This window comes from Musca vetustissima, unplaced genomic scaffold, assembly GCF_032173495.1.
Source record: "Musca vetustissima isolate MV318-11 ecotype Yass unplaced genomic scaffold, APGP_CSIRO_Mvet_v1 utg3363, whole genome shotgun sequence".
NCBI classification, from domain to species: domain Eukaryota; kingdom Metazoa; phylum Arthropoda; class Insecta; order Diptera; family Muscidae; genus Musca; species Musca vetustissima.
This window is the reverse complement of record NW_026889281.1, coordinates 44,519-71,297: the sequence shown is the minus strand read 5'-3', so window position 1 is coordinate 71,297 and position 26,779 is coordinate 44,519. Positions and strand designations below refer to the sequence as shown.

The following is a 26,779-nucleotide window of genomic DNA, read 5'->3' as shown; positions in this document are numbered from 1 at the left end:
TAGTTATCATTTGATAGTTGGATTCTCATTGGGTAGAAAAAATTATAAATATTGCCTCACGTTTCGAGGTAGAAAAATTGAATGTCAATCAACCAGCAAAATATGTAAAGGATCTATAAATATGGTATGCTGCTACACAGTGCGCTATCCAAAATTTATCTCGACACAAAACCCAATACACGGTTCCATTTTGGTACGTTGTGCACTAACTCGTCCTAATCGGACATTATTTTGATGAAATCGGATGAAAATATATATGAAAGCTATATCTAAACCTGAAACGTCTTCAATCCAATACGCTATTCAATATGAATTACAAAGCAAACAGAAGTCTATGACTTCTCCATTTGCATAAAATCGGATAAAAATATATGAGTGAGCTATAACTACATCTGAACCGATTTCAACAAAAAATATGGTGCAAATAGAACATGATCTATAGTGCATCATTTACATAAAATGGGACTAAAGTATATATGAGAGATGTACTTAAATCTAAACCGATTCATTCCCGCTGGTAAATTTCGTGTATATAGAACATACATAGACTCCTTGATGTGCCAATTATATAAAGTCGGACTAAAATATATATGGGGGCTATATCTAAATCTGAATAGTTCAACAAAACTTCACGGATGTCAACCTGTAGTAACGTCAATGCGGTATGCAAAATTTTGTCTCAATCGGAAAACATTGACTAAATGATGCCCCATTTACATAAAATCGGACAAAACTATATAAAGGAGCTATATCTAAATCTAAACCGATTCCAATAAAACTTCGCGTACATCAATCTGGATCTAATTTAGTACACTGTGCAAAATTTTGTCTCAATCACACCAATATTGGCAATATGCAGCTCCATATACATAAAATCGGACTAAACTATATATGGGAGTTATATCAAAATCTGAACCGATTTCAACAAATCTTCGCATACATCAATCTGAATCTAATTTAGTACTCTGTGCAAAATTTTGTCTAAATCGGACCAATATTGGCAATATGGTCCTCCATATACATAAAATCGGACGAAACTATATATGGGAGCTATATTTAAATCTGAACCGATTTCAAACTTGGCATACATTAATTTGAACCCAATTCAGTACTCTGTGAAAAATTTTGTCTTAATCGGACCAATTTTGGCAGTATGATGCTTCATTTACATAAAATCAGCAAAACTATTTATAGACCTATGTTAGTACCCTATGCAAAATTTTGTCTGAATTGGACCAATATTGGGATTAAGGTGATATATTTACATACAATGGGACGAAACTATATATGGGAGTTATATCTAAATCTGAACCGATTTTCTCAAATTTCAATGGGGTTCGTCCTTGGGCCAAATAAGTGACATGTGCCATGTTTCATCAAAATCGGATCATAAATGCAACCTGTACTTTGTTGACAAAAGTATACGGACGGACGGACAGACGGACATGCGTAAATCGACTCAGAAAGTGATTCTATGCATATTCTCAAAAGGAACCATGGGTCTATCTCGATTCTTTTTGCTGTTACAAGCATATGCACAAAGACATAATACCCTGTACCACAGTGTGGTGAAGGGTATAAAAAGGTCTAGAGCTTTGCAATTTTGAAGGTTTAGCTTGTTGTATCGTTTCGAAAATAAATAGCTTAAAAAACTTTTCCGCCAAACGACGGGCGGTTGGTTATTTCGTTCATTTCAATTCAATTTTTAAACGGTTTCCATACAAAAACCCTACTTTATTTTCTTTGAAGTTCTTGGTTTAGAAAATTAATTAACCTTTCTCAAAAGAAGTGGTCTTCTTTCATGTGGTCTTCTATCATCTATGTTAAGTTTTGTTCACCTTAAAAGGTCTTTAAGGCATCGAATGGTATTCGAATGCACCTTTGATTTTGCTTCCATAATTTAGTTATAACCAGTCAGCGGAGCAGTATAGTCAGACAGGTCCGACCATATAATACCCTACACAACTTCCACGAAAATCTAACTTTGCGTTATTTGCACCCTCTGGGAATCCGACTAAAGGTCAACAAATATTACTAATATTCAGTAGACGAGGGCTGTACTTGTCCAGATTCTCTTTACCGTGAGTTATGTTATGATGTTGGGCTTTCAATTGTGGCCTATAGATCGACTCAAAAAAAAAAAAAAAATTAAAGAAGTAACACAAAAAGTTAAGTTTTCGGTCCAATTCATCCCAAAATTATTATCTGATCATCACCGAAAATTATAGGCGTTGTCCTTGACAATAACTGGAATCTCATGGAAATTTTCAAAGCTATCAGCGCTATATTTCCGCCCTCTAGTGTGCTTTTGGGTTACTAAATAATGTCTGATTACGTAAGCACCTGTAAATATTTAAGTGTAACTCCCACATCTGAGTACATACGACCATATAATTGGTACCAATTAAAAAGTTCAACCACTCCTCTTGAACATACTATCAACTTTTTGGGTCTAGGTCCTTCAGGGGCAAATGTAAACGCCACAGAATACAAATTTTGTTATTTTTCATACAAAAGTCAGGGTCCATTTGACCCCCTAAATATTGACCGATCTTTATCAAAACAGGCATGCTTATTTTTTGGCCCGATCCCCTTCTCCATGCAAAAATTCGCAATGTTTGGGCCATAATTGCGGTCTCTGGAGCGACCAGAAAATCAGACAAAAATATTTTTCAAAAACAATAGGGGTCTTCTTTGGCCAGAACCCATTCTACATGCAAAATTTCGTGAAGATTGGTCCATAACTGCGGCTTGTATCGTGTTTACAAATTATAATGGACAGACGGACGGACGACACACATGTCTAGATCGACTCAGCTAGTCGAGATATGACGATCGGTATACTTAAAGGTGGGTCTAGGACCAATATTTCGCGGCGTTACAAACATTTGGGACTGCACAAAGCTATAATACCCTGACAACATAGTTGTGTAGGGGATAAAAGTTATTTTTGTATTTGTTCTAAACTCTTAAATACAACCTCCAGTTGTTTTAATTGCCGATTACAATTAAATCCTTAAATATCATTTGTTTTAAATGGAACAAATCATATACAGAAAAAAACATTTTAATGAATATTTTTATAATTTCATTTATAGTTCATTTTTTTCCTCGCTTAGAATACAAATAAAAGTTTTTATAATCATGAGAAAGCAGCTATTTTTTTCCAAAAAATGTAAACATTTCGTTAATAACACAACTATGTTCCTACTTTGATTCATTTGCGCACATTTTACTCTCATTCTCTCCCTTTTTGACAAAGACAAATGTATTCCTCCTAAGAAGAAAGAAGAAAAAACAACACCACAACCACCATTCATTGTTAGGCTGCGTTTTTTCCGCTTTTCCCCTCACATTACATCAGGGATGCACGCCCTTGCACTCTAGCGGTCAGCTCAACTTACACGGATTCTTACGCTCTTTTGTTTAGTCGTTGTTGAAACTTCAACAAGTAAACATGTCTATGCTGGCGCGCATCATATTGCGGCCACGCTTAAGCGGCTCACACATATCAAACATGTACGTTTGATCGGTGTGAAGCTGATAGGCCACAAATGAATCAACAAAACTTTATTTCGAATTTGGTTTTTAAAGTTTGAAGAAGGTAGATGGTGACGACGCAAAAAAGACCGATCAATTTCATTTACTTTATTTTTTTAATTTAATTCACCCCGATGGAAAGCACATGTTTAACGTGTGTTTATGAATGACATTCATAAAATGCAGAAATCGCGACATTGTTAACACTTTCTGAACACTATTCATATAATATACGAATTCATTTTTTTCTGTGTATAGAAATTTTGAAACAAATTCCTAGTAAACATCATTTCAACTGAACAGTGATTGACCTCAAATTGATGATGACATTGGTCGAACAAATCTCTATTTGTAGTATAGCTATACATATATATTATATTTCAATTTTAAAATTTCATTAAACCGCATAGACAGGCAAACACACACATTCATATATCCATAAAATATCCACCTATCAAATTGCTACAATCTGTTGATATGAACAACAGCTTACATAGCAGATACATCTATTTGTTAGCCTGCTGGGTGGGTGGATGGGTATAATGATTTGATTGTTACATAAATTGCCAATTTTATTATCTAGAACAGTAGTTATTTGAATGGACGGAACCCTTCGTCCACCTACAATCTCCCCGATCAAATTTACGAAAATTACTCTTATTTGTGGTCGAATGGTGATATGTACGTACGTACATATTGTGCCATTGGATTGTAAAAATTGGAGGGAAATTGGCATGTTATACTCGTATCTGTCCCATGTATCTCGTTTGGTAGCGGGATATATTAAAATCAAAAATACAGGTACTTATTACCAGATACAATTCTCGTGTGCTCATTTAACATCAATAATATTGAAATGTGTGTTTGGCTGTGTAATAATTGTAATCTTTATTGTAATTATACATTTTTACAGTGATGCTGGCCGATTGCCTCATACTTCTCTTCAAATACTGCTGCTGAATCGGAATAATATCCTTAGTGGATTTATGAAACTGAAAATGTTTACGATAAACATGCAAATAGTAGTAGTATGAGTATCTTGTTTTGGTTGGGTATGGTAATTACCACATGTTCGAAATTAAATCTGGCCCTCTATAATCTATATCTCCTGTTCGTGGGCGGGGTGTTTGGTCACATAAAATTGTAATATGTTTTAAAGTGTGTGGGTGTGTGTGAGTGCTTTATTGAAATATAATTTAATTACCAATACATACAGTGGTGGTCACAGAATTAAAACATTTACTGTGCTAAACATTTTTTGATCAGCCCTCGATTCGTTTGAAGTATTTTTGAAAATTTTTTAATTCAGAACACTTCGATATACTGCACTTAAGAGATTTAGTGTGAAAATAGAAAATTTTTGCATGCAATTTTTCCATAAATAACGGTTTTTGTGAAAACACATCGACTTTGAAGTGGCCATATAATTAAAACATTGTGTGGGATTTTTTACTTTACTGCATTTTTTGAAAATATTTTTAGAAAATCTATTTAATTTAGTTAAATTTTGTGAACCCAACACCGATAAAATCATTTACAGATAAAAATTGTTGAAAAAATCTGTAAAATCTATCAAAATTGGCAACAATTTGTACTGTACACCTTAGGTTCAGAAAATCACCCTAATTATAGAAAATAAAGGTCCGAATGCACCAGAAATTGCTAGAATTCGTAGAAAACAATAAATAATTCTCAAATTAAAGAAATATTTGAAATAAAAACTCAAAAAATTGGAATTAACCTAAAGAAACTATTCAATTTCAATAGTCTTTACTGAAGAAGGCCGGAATATTATTGCATTATGTGAGAAAAAATCGATTGATGTTGGTATTTATTATATCAAATCGACTGGTCGAGTAGTACAGAATATATTTTATCAAAAAATATATCTGTCAGAACATAACGAACAGAGATCAACGCCTAGGTTGACGAGTAAAAGTTTCTGGCACACAGCAGCATGTTTGATGGTCAACTCTTGACCCTAAAAATCTATTAAACATGACAATATTTTTCCAAAATAATATTTTTTGAATCGAATAACTTCCACTTAATCTATTTTAATATCAAGGAAGTAAAAATTTTACAGTTTGAAAAATATTTGAAGTCTTCTGTTGAACATCAAAAATGCTGCTGTATGCCAGAAACTTTTACTCGTCAACCTAGGCGTTGATCTCTGTTCGTTCTGTTCTGACAGATATATTTTTTGATAAAATAAATTCTGTACTACTCGAACAGTCGATTTGATATAATAAATACCAATATCAATCGATTTTTTCTCACATACTGCAAAAATATTCCGGCCTTCTTCAGTAAAGACTATTGAAAGTAAATAGTTTCTTTAGGTTAATTCCAATTTTTTGAGTTTTTATTTCAAATATTTCTTTAATTTGAGAAATATTTATTGTTTTCTACGAATTCTAGCAATTTCTGGTGCATTCGGACCTTTATTTTCTATAATTAGGGTGATTTTCTGAACCTAAGGTGTACAGTACAAATTGTTGCCAATTTTGATAGATTTTACAGATTTTTTCAACAATTTTTATCTGTAAATGATTTTATCGGTGTTGGGTTCACAAAATTTAACTAAATTAAAGAGATTTTCTAAAAATATTTTCAAAAAATGCAGTAAAGTAAAAAATCCCACACAATGTTTTAATTATATGGCCACTTCAAAGTCGATGTATTTTCATAAAAACTGTTATTTATGGAAATATTGCATGCAAAAATTTTCTATTTTCATACTAAATCTCTTAAGTGCAGTAAATCGAAGTGTTCTGAAATAAAAAAAATTCAAAAATACTTCAAACTAATCGAGGGCTGATCAATATATGTTTACCACAGTAAATGTTTTAATTCTGTGACCACCACTGTATATCCGAATATTGGCTACTTTTTGTACACTCGTTGATTTGAAAAATTGGTAATGATTCGGGGGGAAATCAATAATATTTGCTTACATGAATCGATGTGTGAAAAATAACACACAAAGATTTTAGTATTCCAGGCTATCTTGTTGAAATAAGCAACAAGTATAAATGACTAAGGGAAATACGAAATATTGAAAATAGGATTTGATGTATTTGGTTAAAACCGAACATTTCATTCGCCTGATATTGGATTTATATTGAAAATGTTGACTATATGTGGGGGAGGTACCAGAAGAAGTGGATACAATGGTCCCAACTTCGGGCTGATCTAGACTTCGCAAAGAATAATAGGTTGTGCAAAGTTTGCTTCAAATCGGACATTCTATTAGCCTAGTCTAATGTTAGATTTATAAATATTGAAAATTTGTGGGAGAGCTACAAGAAGGAGTGGACCATTGGATCCCATATTTGGACTCGATCTAGGCTTAGTAATGATAATAGGTTGTACAAAGTTTCGTTAAAATCGGTTAGTCCGTTTGCATGTTATTGTAACATTAATTTTTAGCACAATTTTTATCATTTTGTGGGGGAGGATTGGACCTATATTCCCCATCTTCGAACATAAAATAAGAAGAAATTTACGATGTGCAAAGTTTTGACAAAATCGATTATTCACTTCGGGAGTTATCGTGCGCAGACGACGCATTGACATTTTGCAAATTGACTCTAAATTCTCTGAAACGAATTTGGTCCAAAGAAAGATGGAGTCTAAAACCAATATTTCGATGGGGCACATTTTCACCGTATTACTATGTATACACCATCATTAGCCATAAGGCTGAGGCTAAAAAGTGTTTAAAACATGATTCGAAAAATATCCTTAAAACATTAGAAAAGGGTTGTCAATGACTCGAATCTAATGCCGAGGAAGATTCATATTAGGGATACGTAGTCGAGTGCGACTTTTAGACTTTTCGATTTTTGCCTCCGACCAAAAAGTCGATTTTTAGTCTTTTCGATTTTTGTCTTTGACTAAAAATTTGGACTTTTCGATCTGTCGATTTTGCAAAACCTGTTCAAAATCGATTTTCGACTTTTACCGACTTGCTCGAACTGTATTAAAATTTGCGAAAAATAATGGCTGGGATACGGAATATTGAAAATATGGTTTGACATGTTTTGTTGTATTCCATATTAGGTTTTGTGTTCAAAAAATGAAATAAACGCGCCAAGACCTTTGAAATATTGAAAATATGCTTTGACATTGAAAAAGGGATATATCAGTCAACGTTTAGACATAGCCCCAAACATAACTAGTTTAGGTATTTTTGAGTAGTTTGATTTCTTATTTGGAACCAAATCTCCCTACAAAAATGATTAATATCTGTCCATATTATGGTAGCCCCCCAATATTCGGTGTTTTGGGAATTCTGAATGAGTTTTTCAACCGAATATACTGTAATTTGGAACTTTGGGTTCTTATCTGGTACGAAATCTCTACACTAAAAATTATTACTGTTTTTTCACTTCTTCTGGTAGCTCCCTGAAGAGTATCACTTTATTCCAATTTTGAGCGGAATCCTTTACTACAAAATTATCAACATCGGTCCACTTTCTGGGGTAGCTCCCATATAGCGGTTCCCCCAAATAACCGGAATATTGAAGATATATGACAAGTTCGATTGAATTGGCTGCAATTTAGTAAGTTGGGTTCTTATAGGGTATAAAATCTTTCAGTTAAAAATAATATATGCTGGTCCAGCTTTTTTTTGTAGTCCCATATAACGGTAACCCCAAATGTTCAATATTTGGAGTTTTTAGTGTATTTTTCAATCGAATTCGCTGTAAATTGGCATTTTGAATTCCTATTTGGTAACCAATCTCCCTACCGAATATTGTCAATTTTCGTCCGCTTTTGGATGTAGTTCCCATATAACCAACCCTTTTTATACCCTACACCACACTGTGGTACAGGGTATTATGTGTTTGTGCACATGTATGTAACAGACAAAAGGAAACGAGATAGACACATGGTTCCTTTTGAATATGCATAGAATCACTTTCTGAGTCTATATATGCATGTCCGTCCGTCCATGAATTTTTGTGAACAAAGTACAGGTCGCATTTATGATCCAATTTGGCCCAAGGACGAACCCTATTGAAATTGAGAGAAATCGGTTCAGATTTAGATATAGCTTCCATATATATTTTCGTCCGATTTAATGTAAATGGTGCACCAAAGTCCCTATATATCTTTAGATTTGCACGAAATTTGGCAAAGCGTAATGAATTAGGTCTAGAATGATGTGTGTTAAGTTTCCTGAAAATCGATTCAGATTTAGATATAGCTCCCACATATATTTTCCTCCGATTTTATGTAAATGGTTCACCAAAGTCCCTTTATATCTTTCTATTTGCACGAAATTTGGAATAGCGTACCGAATTTAGTCTAGAATGATGTGTGTTAAGCAGAGCTCCGATTTGCTCGATTTTACTCGCGAGTGAAAAATACTCCCGAGTGGGAGTAAGTAAAGAGTACGAGTTTTTTAGGGAGTATACTCTCCACTCTTTTATTTTGTTTGGGAGTGCTCGCGAGTACTCCTTGATGAAGAAAAATTGTGTGAGTCAAAATGTTCGAAATAGAGTAACACTGTTAAGTTTCTTGAAAATCAGTTTAGATTTATATACATATATTTTCGTCCGATTTAATGTAAATGGTTTACCCTATATTTCTCTCTATTTGAACGAAATTTGGCACAACGTAATGAATTAGAATGATGTGTGCCAAATTGAAATTTAGATACAGCTCCCACATATATTTTCGTCAGATTTTAGGTAAATAGTGCACCAAAGTCCCCGTACGTACATCGATTTTCACGAAATTTGGCTTATCGTTCTGAATTAAACCTAGAACGATGTGTGCTAAATTTCCTGAAAATCGGTTCAGATTTAGATATAGCTCCCATTATATATTCATCCGATTTTTGATAAATATGCCCCAAATTCCCTGTATATCCTTCGATTTGCACGAAATTTGGCATAGCGTACTGAATTAAGTCCAAAACGATGTGTGTTAAATTCCGTGAAAATCGGTTCAGATTTAGATATAGCTCCCATATATATTTTCGTCCAATTTTTGGTAAATAGTCTACCAAATTCCCTACATATCCTTCGATTTGTCCGAAATTTGGTATAGCGTACTGAATTAAGTCTAGACGATGTGTGTTAAGTTTCGTGAAAATCGGTTTAGATTTAGATATAGCTCCCATATATATTTTCGTTCGAGTTTAGGTAAATAGTGCACCAATGTCCCTACATATCCTTCGATTTGCACGAAATTTGGCACAGCGTAATGAATTAGGTCTAGAATGATGTGTGTTATGTTTCTTGAAAATCGGTTCAGATTTAGATATAGCTCCCATATATATTTTCGTTCGATATTAGGTAAATAGTACACCAAAGTCCGTGTACGTTCATCGATTTTCACGAAATTTGGCATAATGTACTGAATTAAGCCCAGAACGATGTGTGCTAAATTTCGAAAATCGGTTCAGATTTAGGTATAGCTCCCATATATATTTTCGTCCTATTTAATGTAAATGGTTTACCAAAGTCCCTTAATATCTTTCGATTTGCACGAAATTTGGCACAGGGTAATGAATTAGGCCTAGAATTATGTGTGTTAAGTTTCGTGAAAATCGGTTCGATTTAATTTTTAATTTTGCACGAAATTTGACATAGCGTTTTGAATTGAGTTTAGAATGATGTGTGTAAAGTTTTCTGAAAATTGTACGATTTTAAGACCCAAAGTTAGGTCGATTGCCACACAATTTTGCACAACGTACTAAAGTTTGTGTAACATAACAAGTGTCAAGTTTTGCTGAAACCAGTTCGGATTTATTTTTAGCTCCCATATATATTTTCTTCCGATTTTAAATAAATGGAGCACCAAAGACACAATGTTGGGCCAATTGACATAATATTTTGCACAACGTACTTAAAATAGTTTAGCTAAACGTGTGTCATGTTTCATATAGCTCCCATATAGTTTCGTCCGATTTTAATTAGGACCCAAAATATGTCCATTAGGAACAAAACGTGCATCGATTAGTCTAAATTAGTTTATGATCTAAGACGATTCATATTTAGATAAAGGTCACATATTTAGTTCATCCAATTTCATGTTAATGGCCCTTCTGTTAGGATGCATCTTTTTAATACACCCATAGTGGTGAAGGGTATCATATAGTCGGCTCCGTCCGACTTTACTGCTTTCCTTACTGGTTTATATTACAATTATATGAGGTTGTCCCCATATAACCATATTCAAACATAGTATGTGAGATATTCTCAACTTGTCAGTTTATGCCTTATTTAGGCATCGCCCTCGATTTCCTAATTTTCATACCTAAGTTAATCAATAATGTTCCCCGATTATAGGGGATATTTCCTAAACTTGATGATCGCTTGGAAAAATCGTCTGTATAGGTCCACATTTTGGTATATCCCATTATTCATTAAATTAGAATGTAGTTTGTTATTAGCAAATAAATATGGTGGAAATTTTAGTAAATTTTCCATTAAAATGGCTGCAATTTAGTTTTCTGGTTGTCCAAGATATTATTGGAAAACATTGGTTGCATGGGTTCACATAATAACCACAATTTCCAAACTCATTCGCTGTAGTATGGTTCCACGTGGCGTTTAACTTCAATTTCAAGTAACTGTCAGTGTACCTATGGAGGAAGGCATTCGGCACGTTTGTTCATTTATTATTTTTGTCTTAGATTTGTAGTTTAAAAAATAAAAATTTAAATGTTTAAAAAATTGAACTCACCTTGCCCTGTGAATTTTGTCTTTATAATTGTTTTACCTAAATATATTCTTACGTCTTAATAACAAATTTCTTAGGAAAATATATTCGTATTTATATATGTATTTGTATTTTGTCCGAATTCAGAATAAAAGAAAAAAATAAAAAAACAAAAATTAGTTTCACCCGTGACAATGTTACATGTGAACATTGCCGTGACCAGGATTCGAACCTGGGTTACTACGGCCACAACGTAGGGTCCTAACCACTAGACGATCACGGCTACGTGGAACTTTGAAATAGTAGTGTCAAACAATCGTCATTAGTACGACTCCCATTCATACTATTCATATCAATAAAAAAAACAACGAAAGTGATTATAAATAGTAATATAATTTATTTCATTTATTTTAATCGCATACATGTCTTATAACATGAAAATACACAATTTCTATAATGACAGCACAAAAATAAGCACAACTGTGTATGGCTATAAATTATGATTCCAAAATATTAAAAAAAAACATAATAAGAAACACTCTGTTACATGCGGCTTCTGTCTTAACTATGCGAAAATAATAACCTTTATTTTGCTATTCTCCAATAAGGATGTCCCATGAACAAGGTGAAAAACAATATTTTCCCATTATTTGTATACCCAAAATTCCCATGAACATTTTCCCCATCAAGGGACAAAACATTACATTTTGAAGTAAAAGGTACCCTTACAACAACAACCCTTAACATTGCGGTGTTAACATCCTTTAATAATCTCCCACTATTAATGCCGCACCGGATAAAAGCACTGTATCACTGCTTTCGGTTGTTGCCACATCAAATTCACACAGCAACCGTTCCCTCTTGGCATTGGTGTAGACAGGCAATAGTGTAGTGTTGCCACTACTCGTATTTCCTCTCGTTGTTACTGTACGTAAATCCTGAACAGCCACTTTTTCATCTTTTTCTTTAAATGTTATTAGAAATTCGGGGGATTGTTCATTTTCTGTTGCTGTATCGTTGCTGCTGTTGTTGTTGGTGATTATTAATTTACCATAACTGAAAGCAGCGCCATTTACCTGTGGTGATTAGAAGAGAAAAAAGAAATATATGACGTATTAGTACAGACAAGAACACATATGATGGTGAGAGAGAAATTGGAATAGATTAAAATGAGTGTAAATAGCTAGCCATATTGTTGGGCGTTGTTACACTAATAACGATATGTTTACCATGAAGATACATTTCAGGCAGAAAACAACTAGAAGCAATGAGGTTAAAACGGTTGAAGGAAAAGATTAAACAAAAATGCATATATATATATAAACGTGTAAACACAAAAGTAACATGTGTCCGTAAAGTACCAACATACATAAATCATGTCGTATGCACCACAAATTGACAAAATATATGAGAATAAGGGCTAGTGTTACAACAATTAAATGAAATGTTCATTTGTAAAAAAAAAATTATATGAAATGTTCATTTGTAAAGAAATATCAGAGTCAGATTCGAATTTGGACGCCATTTTACAGCACTAATTCGTTCAACGATTTTCACTATAAAAGTAAAAAAAAACATGTATTTATATGAATGTTTCCGAAATACCTCGATCAATGGTATAATTATTACCAGGTAGGCCCGAGCAATTTAAAAATTACAATTTATTCATACTGTGTTATGCCAAAGTAATATACAAAATGTTTGACTGTGTGTGTAATGTTTTGAAAAATATAACGAAATATATTCGAAAAACGATTTGAACGATGAATTTTTGAAAAGAAAACCTGACATTTCATTAATTTTTCACGTTTTTTTAGTAAAATGTTAAAAAAATGTCAAGTGAACAAAACGACTTGTTGCATTTGTTTTCATTAATTCTGGCATTATTGCCCCTACGGTAGAGGTGTATTTTCTCCTTTCTGACAAAAGCTACCTTAACTTGTATAATAATTCCATGGAAAAGATTATGTTATTCTCGCGGCTTTTCCTTAGCAATAAACATAGGCTTTCAATTATTTTCCATAAATGATGCCAAATATGTATGTAAAACCTGTAAGGAAAGTAAAAAGTCGGAATGGGCCGACTATATGATCCCCTTCACCACTTTGGGTTATTTGTATCCTAACAGACGTCGCTCTTCGAAGGTACATTGACATGAAATTGAACGAACATATATATATATGAACCGACTACAACAACCTATGCTAAATTTCAAATTGGAAGTTTGGTGCACCATTTACCTAAAATCAGACGAAAATATATATGGAAGATATATCTAAATATGAACCGATTTTCACGAAATTTAACACACAATATCTTAGTCATAAATCAGTATGCTATGCCAAATTTCGTAAAAATCGAAAAAATATGGGGACTTCCGTGCACCATTTATATAAAATTGGACGAAAATATATATGGGAGCTATGTGTAAATTTGAACCGATTTTTCTCAATTTCAATAGGGTTTATAAATGCGTCCTGTACTTTGTTTACAATTTAACATCAACAGACGGACGGACCGACAGACATGCATAAATCGACTCAGAAAGGGATTCTATGCATATTCTCAAAAGGAACCATGGGTCTATAAAAATGTCAGATTATTTTTCAATAATAATGCAATTAACCAGTGAAAAATAAGAGGAAATTTATTTTTGATGACATGAATTTTGAACCAATTAAATGGGAAAATCAATAACCAGAGATTATTTATCCGAGGAAATTTACATGTGTTTTCGTATGCAATATTTTATTGTACCATCATGTGGTTCAATTAAGCGGGGAAACCAATTAACCGTTGGGTCAATTAACCGAAAAATACTGTATATGTATTGGTTGGTGAATTGGTCTACTGGGGGTTCGTAGTGGCGTTCCCCAAGGATCTGTTTCAGGTCCTCTTATGCTTATAATCTACTTGAACGACCTGTTTAAAAAATTGGGTGTGTGTCCCGTTTGCCTTTGCGGATGAACTGCAGTTAGTATTTAAGGGGGATAGTCGTTTTGCTACTGTGTTGCAGTCACAAATAGATTTAGTGATGGCGTTGTTGTGTGATTGGATGCATAGTAATTCGGGTTAATCCACTTAAAAGTAAAGCTCTATTGTTTTCTATTGTATTGCTGGTGCTATTATTGAGTATGGGGAGCTTCAATGTCTTGGTGTTATTTTAGATAACAAACTTTCGTTTAGGCAACATATTAAACGGGTAGTGTCAAGAGTTAATTGGTCTTTAAGATCACTCTATGGAACTCATTTATCTTTGCCACTTATTGTCAATGAGCCGTTAGTAAGGGCTCTTGTCCTCGCTTCGATTTAATATTGTTTTGAGATCTACTCAGGTACGACGCAATGCCACTTGAATTTGGTGCACCTGTCGTTGAACAGTGCTGTGCGCTACATATATGGTCTTAATAGCCTATGTTATATTTCGCCAATGTGTAAATTTCTGGGCTGTTCGATTCGATCATTTTTAAATTGTCGGTTGATGCTTTTGTTTTACAACTTCATTCCTTGTTATAGTACTTCGGTTGTACAATAATTTACCACCTACATAAAAAATATTTTGTGTTTTCAATAGTAATTTTTTACGCATTTTTCCTAATATTTTGCTCTGTTCCCTTAGTCCTGATTTAGATTAGGTGAGTTTACTTGCGGCAATTATCGTCCTCTTTAGAACTTGCTTCATGCGACTATTCAAGGTAATTCGGTTTCAAAAATATATATTTTTTGACATTTCGGATTGCTATTTCAAATTAATGACACTACAAACAAAATACACAAAACGAATTGCCAGAAAATTACCGGTACGATAAATTTTTTTTTTTAAATTTCTATTCCCCTTGCCCCTCTCTCCAGCAGACAAAGACTTGCCGCAATTAAACTCGCCTAATCTAAATTGGGACTAACAGCAATCAGTATTTCTGAGATTGTTTTTCATTTGTTTATTTAAAGTAAACTCTCAAAGTTTTAATTTTAGTCTACCCTACAATTTTTGACTATGTATTTATAGAAAGATAGTTTTGTATTTTTTTTTGTTTTTTTTATATTTAAAAATAGTTTTAATATTATTCATGCTACGTGGAGTAGTTTTATCTTTTAAGGTAAAGTTAATTGTGTACGATGTATATTAAATGAAAATGATTTACATATTTGTTGTTTTTTGTAATATATATATTTTTTTATTATCCACCCAAAAAATCGTTTGTAAACATTAAGTAATTACATACATATAGCAGATATAAAATACATAAAACAACCCTCATGTAAATACTACACACCAACAAAATACAACTCTGTTGCTTTAAATCCACCTTCTGGCAATCTCTTACATTTCTCACACAAACACATCTAATCTATTACGTTATCTGTCAAATCTGTACCGTGATGTCAATCAAAAACAAAAAAAATTAACAAAAAGCAGACAATACACAGAGAAAGGAGAATTTTAAAAGAATACTTTCAATTAAACAGTATTATTGAATTTACAAATTAATTAGTGGAGGACAACAGCAACAAAATAGCAGAGTGGCATTTTATGGCGAAAATGGGGAAGGTAAGCAAAACTAACAGTGAACGACGGTGGAGAGTCAGTCGGAACAACAATGAGAACGCCGAGACAGAAATGTGTGCGAGAAGAAAAAAACGCATCACAGCGACCAAACAAATTACGAGGAATAAAAATTATAACCATTGTATAGGAACCATTGTATAGGAATATTGAATCAGTAATTCACAGTCCCTCAGAGTTTGCAAAGCCCTTTCATAACATCCTATCCCTTTGTGTACTTACCCTCAGTGGTTTCACCTTCAATTGCACCTGTAAATCACTGGCGCCGTCATTCCGCTGTTGATTATATGCCATAGTAGTAGACGAGTTCGTCTGTATGGCGCTGGATATCATTTGTAGATTTTTACATGATTTTTGTTGTTTATGCGAATTGATTAGTTTCAGCGATGAAATTAATGTCTGACAATTGTACACGGTACTGAGATCAATTTCATCAATGAAATCTAAATGTTGGGTGGTGCGATAGCGTGCCTCTGTTGATATTGCACGATGCATAAACGCTTTGATGTAATCCAATGCTGTAGAGGGTCCTGACCATATTCGTTGCCATTCGAGGGGTACCTTTGTGAGGGGAATTGTAATGTTTAAGGTTACTGATTCCTGTCGATGTTTTCCTGTCAACTTACTTGATTCAAGGCGAGTATGTTTAATGTTTTTCCAGAATTGCTGTTTCGATTTGGCTGTCTTTCTTTTGTTGCATTATATGCTTCACTTAGTGTTTTGTGTATTATCTGATATCCTTGACCACCGGTTTTTAATTCACTGCAGAGGAATACAATCCAAGGTTTAGATGACTTTTGGTCGTCACTTAATTCCTTTGCTGTTGCATCAATTGAACAATTCTGAAAAACAATAGATATGATTTGATATTTCCTTATTGTAAATAAAAATTTAGATGAATTGATATAATTCAAAGAGATTGAGGCTAATATCCTATTTAAGCTTTGGTCGTGTATTGTTTTGTAATTTTTAATAAAGTATTTCTATGGGATCTGATTACAACGACATAATTTTTTCTTGATGAAATGCATATTTCCATATGGGCCTTCAATTTTTCGCTGAACTACTTTTATTTTCCCATGCTTTTTAAAATTCACTAAGACATTATGGGTATCAAATGTTGAATTGCTGATTTGCAAAAATGATATTTTTTTATCGAAGAAGGTTAATCTATTCTATTAAAAAGAAGATGTTGTGGCTTAGCAGGCATGTGTCCATAGAAAGTCTTAAATCCCCAGCAGAAGTTCCGCTGTGCAAAAAAACCTATACTATTTCGTTTCCGACAGTGGGGTCTACCATCCGAAATGTTCTGAGTCTCACTAGGCCACCAACAGTCACCTCAGACAGCTAAAACAGCAAAAAGTCTCTCGAGGATGTCTTAGGAGAATGTCTAAAATCCGAGGAAGGCCAACCACCCACTATTTCGTTTCCACGCCAGTGGGATCTACGATACGCGTCTAACTCGGTCAACTACTTTCACCTTAGCCTATTGTGTTAAAACTGTACGACTGTTACAACAATAATTATTCTATTTAAAATAATATTCTGTCCATAGGAGGAATACTTACATCCTGAAACATTTTTCCACAGGGGAAAGTTTTAAATATCCTCTGATTTTAAAATGCAATGAAAAATACAAGGTCCTTCCCGGAAATACAAGGGTCGTTGGTCTCTGTCTGTTGCAATCACTCTAGCCTTTAAACGAATTGATATAGATCGCCAAAATGTTGCATAGGGTTGTTTCCTGTCTGCAGCCAGATCATGTTCATGTTCGGCCAATGTTTAGGCATAGCTCCCATATAAAATTTCGGTATTTTGGGAAGTTTGGATATGTTTTTTAAACGAAAGAGTTATAATGTGACACTTTGTGTTCTTATTGGGTACCAAATCGCCACACTAAAAATTATAGATATAGGTCCACTTTTTCGATAATGGAATGTAATGGTTGTAAGTTATTTGAAATTCCTATCTGCTATGAAATCTCTCCACTAAAATTTATTAATAACGGTCCACTTTTTCGGGTAGTGCCCATATAAAGGTACACCCAAATTTTCGGTATATGGGAGTTTTAAGCTATCTTTCTAACCGAACTCGCTGTAATTTGGCACTTTATATTACTATTGCGTACCAAATCTCTACCCGAAAAATTATAAATATTGATCAACTTTTTCGAGTAGTCACCATGTAAAGGTACGTCAAAAAATGCGGTGTTTTGGGGAGTTTAAAACGTTCTTCAAGCGAAATGATTGTAATTTGATATTTGGGATTCCTGTTTGCTATGAAATCACTCCTCTAAAATTTATTAATATTGGCCCATTGGTCTCTCAGGATTTCGGAAATTTGGGGTTTTTAGGTGTGTTTTTTCAACCGAATTTGGTACCGAAATGTTACTACAAAAAATTATCAATATCGGTTCGGTTCGAAAAAGAATTATATGGGTTCACAATTAGGCATCGCCCCTCTTACGAAACCTCCCGTTTTTTGGTGAACTGACTTCAAGGTTCTGGAGTCTCCAGTAGTTACATGATATCAGAGGAAATCATTGTTAACATAGGTTCATTAATGTCTAATGTCCCATGTCTAAAGGTCCCACGCATGTCAAGCAACTTTCTGTATATCTATTGTAGAGATCTTTTTTATTTATTATTTTCTAAAAACCAACAGAGAAGACGGATAGAAGCATAAAGCCATTCAATTTACGAATAACATTTTCTCTATTGCAAAAATACAATTGTTTTAGGGAACAAATCCTTTTGTAGAGTCATGTACGCCTTTGAGGATAGGAAATCTCAGAAGGTTTTAGGCATAATTTTACCATTTGTCCGTTATGTCAAAAAATACACCTCCTATACACCTCTAAGAAAAAGGATTTTTATTTTTGTAATAAATAATTTAATAATTTTCCTATCTCTAATAATTTCTAGGAATGTAGTATTGAACATGGATCATGTCGTCTGTTTTTAATCTATACCGGAATTCAGATGTAATGCAACAATTGAATAATTTTCTTCTATAGGGATTGTTTTGATTATGTTATTTTTCATTAATTTATAATTTTTGAAATTTATATAGCACAACTTTTTATTGAATAATTAACGCATTTCAATTTGTTATTACGGTTGTGAATACATAACTTATCGTTAATGTACTTCTTTCTCTTGTTCTCTTTTCAGAAAGTAATGTGTTAACAATTATTATATTTTTATTTAAAAATGAATGGAACTTGCATGTGGATGTGTGTGTGTTTGTGGAAAATTGGCATAATTAATTTTAAATCTTGAGAATATTGGAAATTTATGAGTGCTATGGAATATGAAAGCTGTGTCAGAAGAAATTTTGAAAACAGTGGATATACCAAATTTGGCAAGTCCTACTTAATGAAATTTAAAATAATAAGGATTCATATGTTAGAAGAAGTAGTCAAAAGCAATCATTAAAAACCGATTCTAGTTGATGTACAAAATGATTATTTCGAAACGTCATTGCATAGTTGCTATACCGCCGGTACGTTCATGACAATGTTGGATGTGTTATCAGAAATTTGAAAACTCGTTTAATCAATTTAAGAAATTCGCTTTTCCGGTATTTCTTTTAATCTGCAAAGCACTAAGAAATCTATTTTATATCCATATAAATTGTGGGAACACGAATTTTTATACCCTCCAGCATGAGGTGGACATTCAAAATATGTAAATCAATGATATGGGATTTTTCATAATAATTGCTTTGGACATAAGTTGACGGCTAATACAAACTGCTGTCACAGTAAATGGTATGTAATTGAGATACGAAGCCGTTCCTGCAGGAATATTTAATTTCGATGTTTTTGCAACCAATTCCATTTGTAAAGCACAAAGAAGTCGATTTTATACTCATATACATTTTTGGAACGCGAATTTTTATACCCTCCTCCATAGGGTGGACATTCAAAATACCTAAATCAATTATATGAGAACCTAAAATTCTAAATTACAGTCAATTTGGATGAAGAACTTCCTAACCACCACACAATACCGAAATTTAGGTGGTGCTATTGTATGGGGGATACCATAAAAAGTGGTCCAATTGTAGTAATTTTTGGTAGGAAGATTTTTTTTTATTTAAAATAAATAACAACAATTTAAGTTGAAAATATGAAAAAATGGAGGTACCATTACGTGGATCGACCTATATTTTCTATATTTACAATACCAAACATCCTAGGAGCACTGTCTACACAAAAAAGCTCTACCTTAAATATTGAGAGCCCTATCAAGATTTCAACAGACGGAAATGACAAAATCGCACGAGGGTATACAAACTTTGCAGATTGAATGTTAAATTTAATTGTTTGAGAGCATGAAAAATTGTCAACGATATCGATTCTACACATACTTCACTGCCTGGCAAACGATTTATTACCATGAATACCACAATCCAGTGGTGCTCATAATACTTGTATTGGTATTTGTATGTTACTCTCCCGCCTATGCTAAACAAATGGTAAATCTAAATTGAGAGAATACGTGTGGTTTGTTGTCACGAAAACGTAAAGGGCTGAGCAAAACTGCCTTAATCTCTTCAATATTATATCAAAATCATATATTTATAGTATTTTAAACATAATAGAGAGAGTAAGGAATTTTTGCTATACACTATATGATCGGAAACATAATCTAAAACAGACTGAGGATATAATTATATTCCACTTGTAAAGAATTTCTGCCAGTATATCATGCCGTTTCAAGTTTCTCATATATATTTTATATACGAATATATTTTCTACATATAAATTTAATACTTACCTGTGCCAATTTTCTCCACAATGCCAATATCGGTTTTATTTGCTTCTCCAATTGTTGATAATTCTGTGAATTCTCATCATCTCCACCGTCCATATTGCCACCATAATACGACACACGTAATTCTTTTAATATTTCCATGCCATAATCAATTTCACGGCTAGCATTTGATTTCTTTGATAGTTTAAATAACTCCGGAGCATCTTGAGCCGGCAATTTGGACAAAGCATTTATATAGTCTGACCATTGTGATGATGTTGGTATAATAATGTTATCATCGAATGGTGACCAACGTGAACTCAACGAATCGTTTTTGAAAAATTGTTGTAGATAATTTTGTAAAACTTTTAAATCTCGAACGTTATTGATGCGACCACCAAAGGCAACATTTTCATTAAGTTTTTGCATAATCGACCAATCAACACGTCCTCCCATTGTTGTGGCATCAAGCCAGCGAACAATTTGTAATGCTGCCTTAAGATCTGCTTCGCCGAATTCGTATTTTTGTGACCAACCTTGGGGTATAAAACGACGACGTTCTTGTAACACGGATAACAGTAAAAATAGCACCACACGTATTTTCATTAATTTTGGCTCTTTCAAAATGTTACGATCCTGTTCCATTATGGCGTAGTTTTGTAAAATTTTCTTACATTTCTGTCGTATACCCAATGGGTATTCATACAGAACTTTTATGAATTTATACATAACTGCTTCACTAAAACCCTGGGTCGATTCACATATTAACCACAAACGAAAATCTTGCGATTTTTTCATTTCACCATATTCCCGTTCAAGTTCAATTAACCAATCCGGTACCAAATGGACATTTTTTACACAAACCCATTTACCCAATTCAGCCATTTGACGTATGACATCGATGGTTTTCCTTTCCATACATTTACCAATCGATAACTCTTCATATTTATCTTTGCCCTTGAGGCGTAGGGCTACGCTTAATATTTCCGAGGCTGGATCATTTTCGGTTTGTGTTATCATGAGAATTGGTTTAGCCGATGAACTCTCCTCAACCAATTGTTCGATGGTCGGCTGTTGTATAGATTCAATGGATAATCCCAAAATTTCCTCTGATGTTAGTTTCATGTAGTGGGTGACTAGATCAGGACGTAGTATTAAGGCCAGTAAAAGTTTTTCGAAATTGGAAATTGTTGTAACTGAAAGGAACAAATTCCAAAATTTAGAAATGCATTATATAAAACACTTGCAGAGTTATGTAAGTACCTGGAACTTCTTGGGTCTGCCCATTCATAAATTGTCGCCACAAATTGGAATTGTGCAATTGTAGCTTCTCTTCCATTTCAGGTTTTTGCTTTAGCAAAATATTCAATTTCATGGTTGCTTCCTTGCCAAATGTATCGGCAAATTGCAAACGTCCAGCACTACTTATTCCACTACCATCAGCTCCAGACATAAAGTTTGTAACAAATAATTCCCATTCTTCATCTTTTATACGATCACGATATGCAGTCCGACATATAAATAAGGCCAGTGACAAGTGGCGATCTTTGGGTATGGAACGAGCCAAATATTGAAAGGTGCCCTTTATCAATTGGCCATAGAACTCCTTTTCCATTTGAGGAGAGCTTCTGCCTCCAATGTCATGTAACTCCAAAGCACTAAGGAACAGCTTAATGAACACCAATGACGATAATTCATAATTGGAGGATAGGTTAATATAGAACATCGATGCCTTATTACAAAGTTCCTTTAATTGGGTATAATCGGCCAATAGCGTTTCCTTGACTTCAGAACTTTCCTTAAGCGATTTATCAATGACAATACTACTCTCTTTAACCTCATTGAGAGTTTTTAATAGCTTCTCGTTTTTCAAAATATCACCCTGGGCATGTGATAATTCCTCCAGCAGCTTATCTTCCAATTCAATGCGTTGTTTCAACAAAACTCCTTCGTTTTTCAAAAGTTCAACACGTTTCTGTTCCAAACTTGGATTTTTCATAATAATTGCCTTGGACATCAACTGATCGCTAAGACCCACTGCCGTCACGGTAAATGGTATGCAATTGAGATACGATGCTGTTTCTGCAGGAATATTTAATTTCGATGTTTTTGCCACCAAAACCAATTGAAATTGTTCATGCAAATCAACCAATTTTGTACCAACTTCTATTTGACGTTTATTGAATTTCATATAAACTTTGTTGGCCAGCAATTGCATCAAAGGTGGCCTCAGCTCTTGACAATCTTCAACAATGAAAATTTTACCAAATCTTATTGCCAATTCTAAATTATAGCTTAATTTTTGATTATTTTGTGATATTATTTCGTATGGCTTTTCTTGAGATTTTAAATATTCATCCAACCAATTTACAGCGGTTTCTGTGGGATCTATCAGCAGCGGTATGGGATATGCGCCAAATGGCAGCTGTAACATTTGTCTTAACAGGGCTGCATTTTGTATGATTTGTGCATCTCTTGCCAAACCCATACTTTCCCATATAATTTGTTCTTGTTCCGTTAGAAGGGTCTTCTCCAAGTCAAAGCCAGGTTTTAATTGTAATTCGGCAATCAATTTTTGTAGGGCAGAGCTGAAATTAATTTTGTGATTGGGACAATAGCAAATATGTATTAACAATCTTGGGTCTAGAGAAGACAAAATGTAATGTAAATGTTCTTTAAAAAATATTGTTAAAAAAATCGGCCGATAGTCCTTGAAAAATATTCACTGAAAATTTAAATAAAACTGATATCATATTTTTTAATAATTTTTTTTAAATAAATTTAAGCTTGTGAAAATCCCTAAAAAATATTTTACATTATTTAAAAAATGCTTGACAAAATATTTTCTTACAAACTCCAAACTTGTGATATACCTTGAAATTTTTTAAGAAATCCAAGGTTATAATTCTCCTTGATTCTTTTAAATCCAAGATTGTGATTGTCCTTGAAAAAAATATTTTTTAATCCAAGATTGAGATAGACCCTAAAACATTTTTTTTTTAAATCTAAGATTATGACTTTTTTAAATCCAAGTTTGTGATTGTCCTTGAAAAAATATTTTTTAATCCAAGATTGAGATAGACCTTAAAAAATATTTTTTGAAAAAATATTCTTTTTTAAAAATCCAAGATTGTTATAGTCCTTGAAAAAAATATTTTAAAAATCCATGATTGTTATAGTCTTTGATTTTTTTTAATTCAGGATTGTTATAGTCCTTGAAATATGATTTTTTTAATTGACATGAGATAGTCCTTCAAAAAATCAAAAATTGATAGTCGTTGACAAACTATTTTTTTAATTAAAGATTGATAGTCCTTGAAAAATTATTTTTTAAAAAAATCCAAGGCTGTGTTAGTCCTTGAAAAAATATTTTTATGCCCTTCACCAATGGTTCCTTTTGAGAATATGCATAGAATCACTTTCTGAGTCGATTTATGCATGTCCGTCTCTTGATGTTAAGTTGTAAACAAAGTACAAGTCACATTTATAATCCGATTTGGATGAAATTTGGCACAGCTCATTCATTTGGCCCAAGGACGAACCCTATTGAAATTGGTGAAAATGGGTTCAGATTTAGATATAACTCCCATATATATTTTCTTCCGATTTAATGTTTATGGTGTACCAAAGTAACTATATATCTTTTGATTTGCACGACATTTGGTACAGCCTACTGAATTAAGTCTAGAACGATGTGTGTTAAATTTCGTGAAAACCAGTTCAGATTTAGATATAGCTTTCATATACATTTTCGTCCGATTTTAGCTTAATGGTGCGCCAAAGTACCTATGTATCTTTTTATTTTACACGAAATTTGTCATAACGTACTGAATGGAGTCTATAATGATGAGTGTTAAGGTTGGTGAAAATCGGTTCAGATTTAGATATAGCTCCCATATATATTTTCGTCCGATTTTATGTAAATTGTGCACCAAAGTCCCTGAAAATCATTCGATTTGCACGAATTTTGACATAGCGTACTGAACTAAGACTAATATGGCGTGTGCTAAGTTTCGTGGAAATCGGTTCAGATTTAGTTAATATAAATTAATATCTGCCAAGTTTCCTTGAAATCGGTTCAGATATAGACATAGCATAGCTTCCATATATAATTTCGACTTATTCGTGTTAATTGTACACCAAATAATCAAGGATGTCTGATTGAGTTAAAATTTTAAACAGTGCAGCATAACGAATAGTTTGTGTCAAGTTTGCTTTACATCGATTTATAAAATGTAGCATAGGTTGCAGAATGACATGTGCAGGGATTGATGTTAGTCGATTCACATATAGATAAATATCACTTTTTGAAGTTCGTTCAATTTCATGTCAAAGTTCCTGCAAAATGGCGAAGTCTTTTAGGAGACATATGTAGAATATACCCAAAGTGGTAAAGGATATCATAAAGTAAAGGGTATCATCTACACTTGTGATAGTCCTTAAAAAATCGTTCTTCTGATAGTCATTCAAAAATAGACCTTGACAAAATATTAAAAAAAAATACACTCAGGGGTTAGTTCTTAGAAAAGACATTTTTGACAAATTGACGCTGATCTAACAATCCTTGAAAAATATTCCTAAAAATAAATCAAGGGTATTCTATAGTTATATAAACATCTAAAGATCTTCTGTAAAAATATGTTATAAGTCTTTACCCCCAATTCTCCACTTACCTCCTCTGTTTCAATGACAAGTGGGCAAAATAGTTCAAAGCCAATGCCATCATCAACGACTTGGTATCCAAAGTTTTAAATGATCCCTTGTATTCCTCCAATTGTATATTCCATGTTTGATATTCGGAACTTAATTGTTGAACTAATATTTCAGCAGCCTTCAGCGTATTGCGAGCCTCGTCTAGCTTCAATTCCAAAACCGCCGCTTCTTGTGTATATGCATTTAATTTAGCCGATAATTGCTTCACACGATTATCAACATCATCAAGACCAGTCATGAGCGACTGCATTTCTCCTTCGGCCACATCTAAATTACGCTGTAATTCCTTTTGTTCCCTTTCCAATGGTTTAATACTTTGTATAACTTTCGAATAACGTACACTTGCCTTAACCCAAGCGGCAAGAGGTGCTGCCGCCGCTGAAGCCCTCTTAGCATTTTTCATTTCAAATGATTCCGCTTTCGAGGCTAGTAGCTTTTCAACTGCTTCACAATTTTCTGGATTTATTCGTGCAGGATCTAGAGAGCGTATGTCCTCCTTAACACCACGTTTAGCCAAAAATGTTTTCATGCTATTCCATGAGGTGTCTCGAATACCCATTAAACGTAAGACACCTTCCAAAATATCACGTATAGTTTCCGGTGGTGCTCGTAGAGATCGTATTTCGGACAGAGCTTCAGATTTTATCTGACCCACAGCGTTACTTGCTTCAGCTAAAATTGGTTCAACTTCAGCCAATTCTTCTTGAATTTCTTTTTGGCGCTCCTTGAGTTTTTCACTACTTATTTGAGTTTGCTTCTTCAACTCCAGCATATTTGACTTCTGTTCATTGGCATTTTTCATTGTTGACGATATCATTTCGAGAGCTTCATTGGCTAGTTTACGTTTTTCAGCCAAGGCGGTTTCTTGTTGCGAGGCATTCGATTTGAGTGTATCGACAACAGCATGTGCTGCAGCTAGTTTATCAACACCGTGCTGGATAGAAATTGAAAGGAAAAAGTATACAAATATGGATTTGATAGACCTTGAATAATATTCTTAAGTTCAAGAGTTCTCATTGTTATTAGAAAAACGTTAAAAAACTCTAAACTTTACTCTTAAAAAGTGCACTCTTTTTACTCTGACTGTACTCTTGAATATAGTCCTAATAGTCCATGCTTAGGGCACTTATAGCCTTACGTCTATGGTACTTAAGTAACCAATAGGAGGTTGTACAGATCCTTCAATCGGTAGATTGGATGACTGTAAACCCCCTCGAGCATCGGCTATCTCATTCCATTCTATGTTATTGTGTCACGAAAATCATCCTTGCACTCATGAACCGCTGCTGACTATCGACATATATAGCTGTTTTTGCCGGCTGTTAGTGTTTTGACTATCTCAGCAGCTTTCGTGATTGCAAGGATTTCTGCCCAAATGCCGAATGTCGTTATAGTTGTTATGAGAGGGAGTATAGTCACTGATGTGAGTACTCCTTTCTAGAAGGTTAACAACGACTTCCAGGCATCCGTTATCCGGAGCCTCAGGGCAAATCTTGCAGCCTGGAATTTAACCGGAAAATCC

At 33.7% G+C, this 26,779-nt stretch overlaps 1 protein-coding gene and 1 non-coding gene across 2 annotated transcripts in view; both read right to left on the bottom strand.

Annotated features, from left to right (window-relative positions):
• Positions 1-11,431: 11,431 nt before the first annotated feature.
• Trnah-gug (transfer RNA histidin (anticodon GUG)) lies at positions 11,432-11,503 on the bottom strand. The gene has a single exon. It is a non-coding gene; the product is annotated as a tRNA-His (tRNA).
• A 481-nt stretch (positions 11,504-11,984) lies between these two features.
• LOC133336958 (cytoplasmic dynein 2 heavy chain 1) overlaps positions 11,985-26,779 on the bottom strand; it is a gene marked incomplete at its 5' end in the record, with an annotated part of 54,862 nt that continues 40,067 nt past the window's right edge. Inside the window, 6 exons of the mRNA XM_061545224.1 lie at positions 11,985-12,296; positions 16,007-16,345; positions 16,411-16,626; positions 20,569-21,740; positions 21,808-23,132; positions 25,218-26,191. Of these exons, the coding sequence (XP_061401208.1) occupies positions 11,985-12,296; positions 16,007-16,345; positions 16,411-16,626; positions 20,569-21,740; positions 21,808-23,132; positions 25,218-26,191 (4,338 nt within the window). The remainder of the gene's footprint in view (positions 12,297-16,006; positions 16,346-16,410; positions 16,627-20,568; positions 21,741-21,807; positions 23,133-25,217; positions 26,192-26,779) is intronic.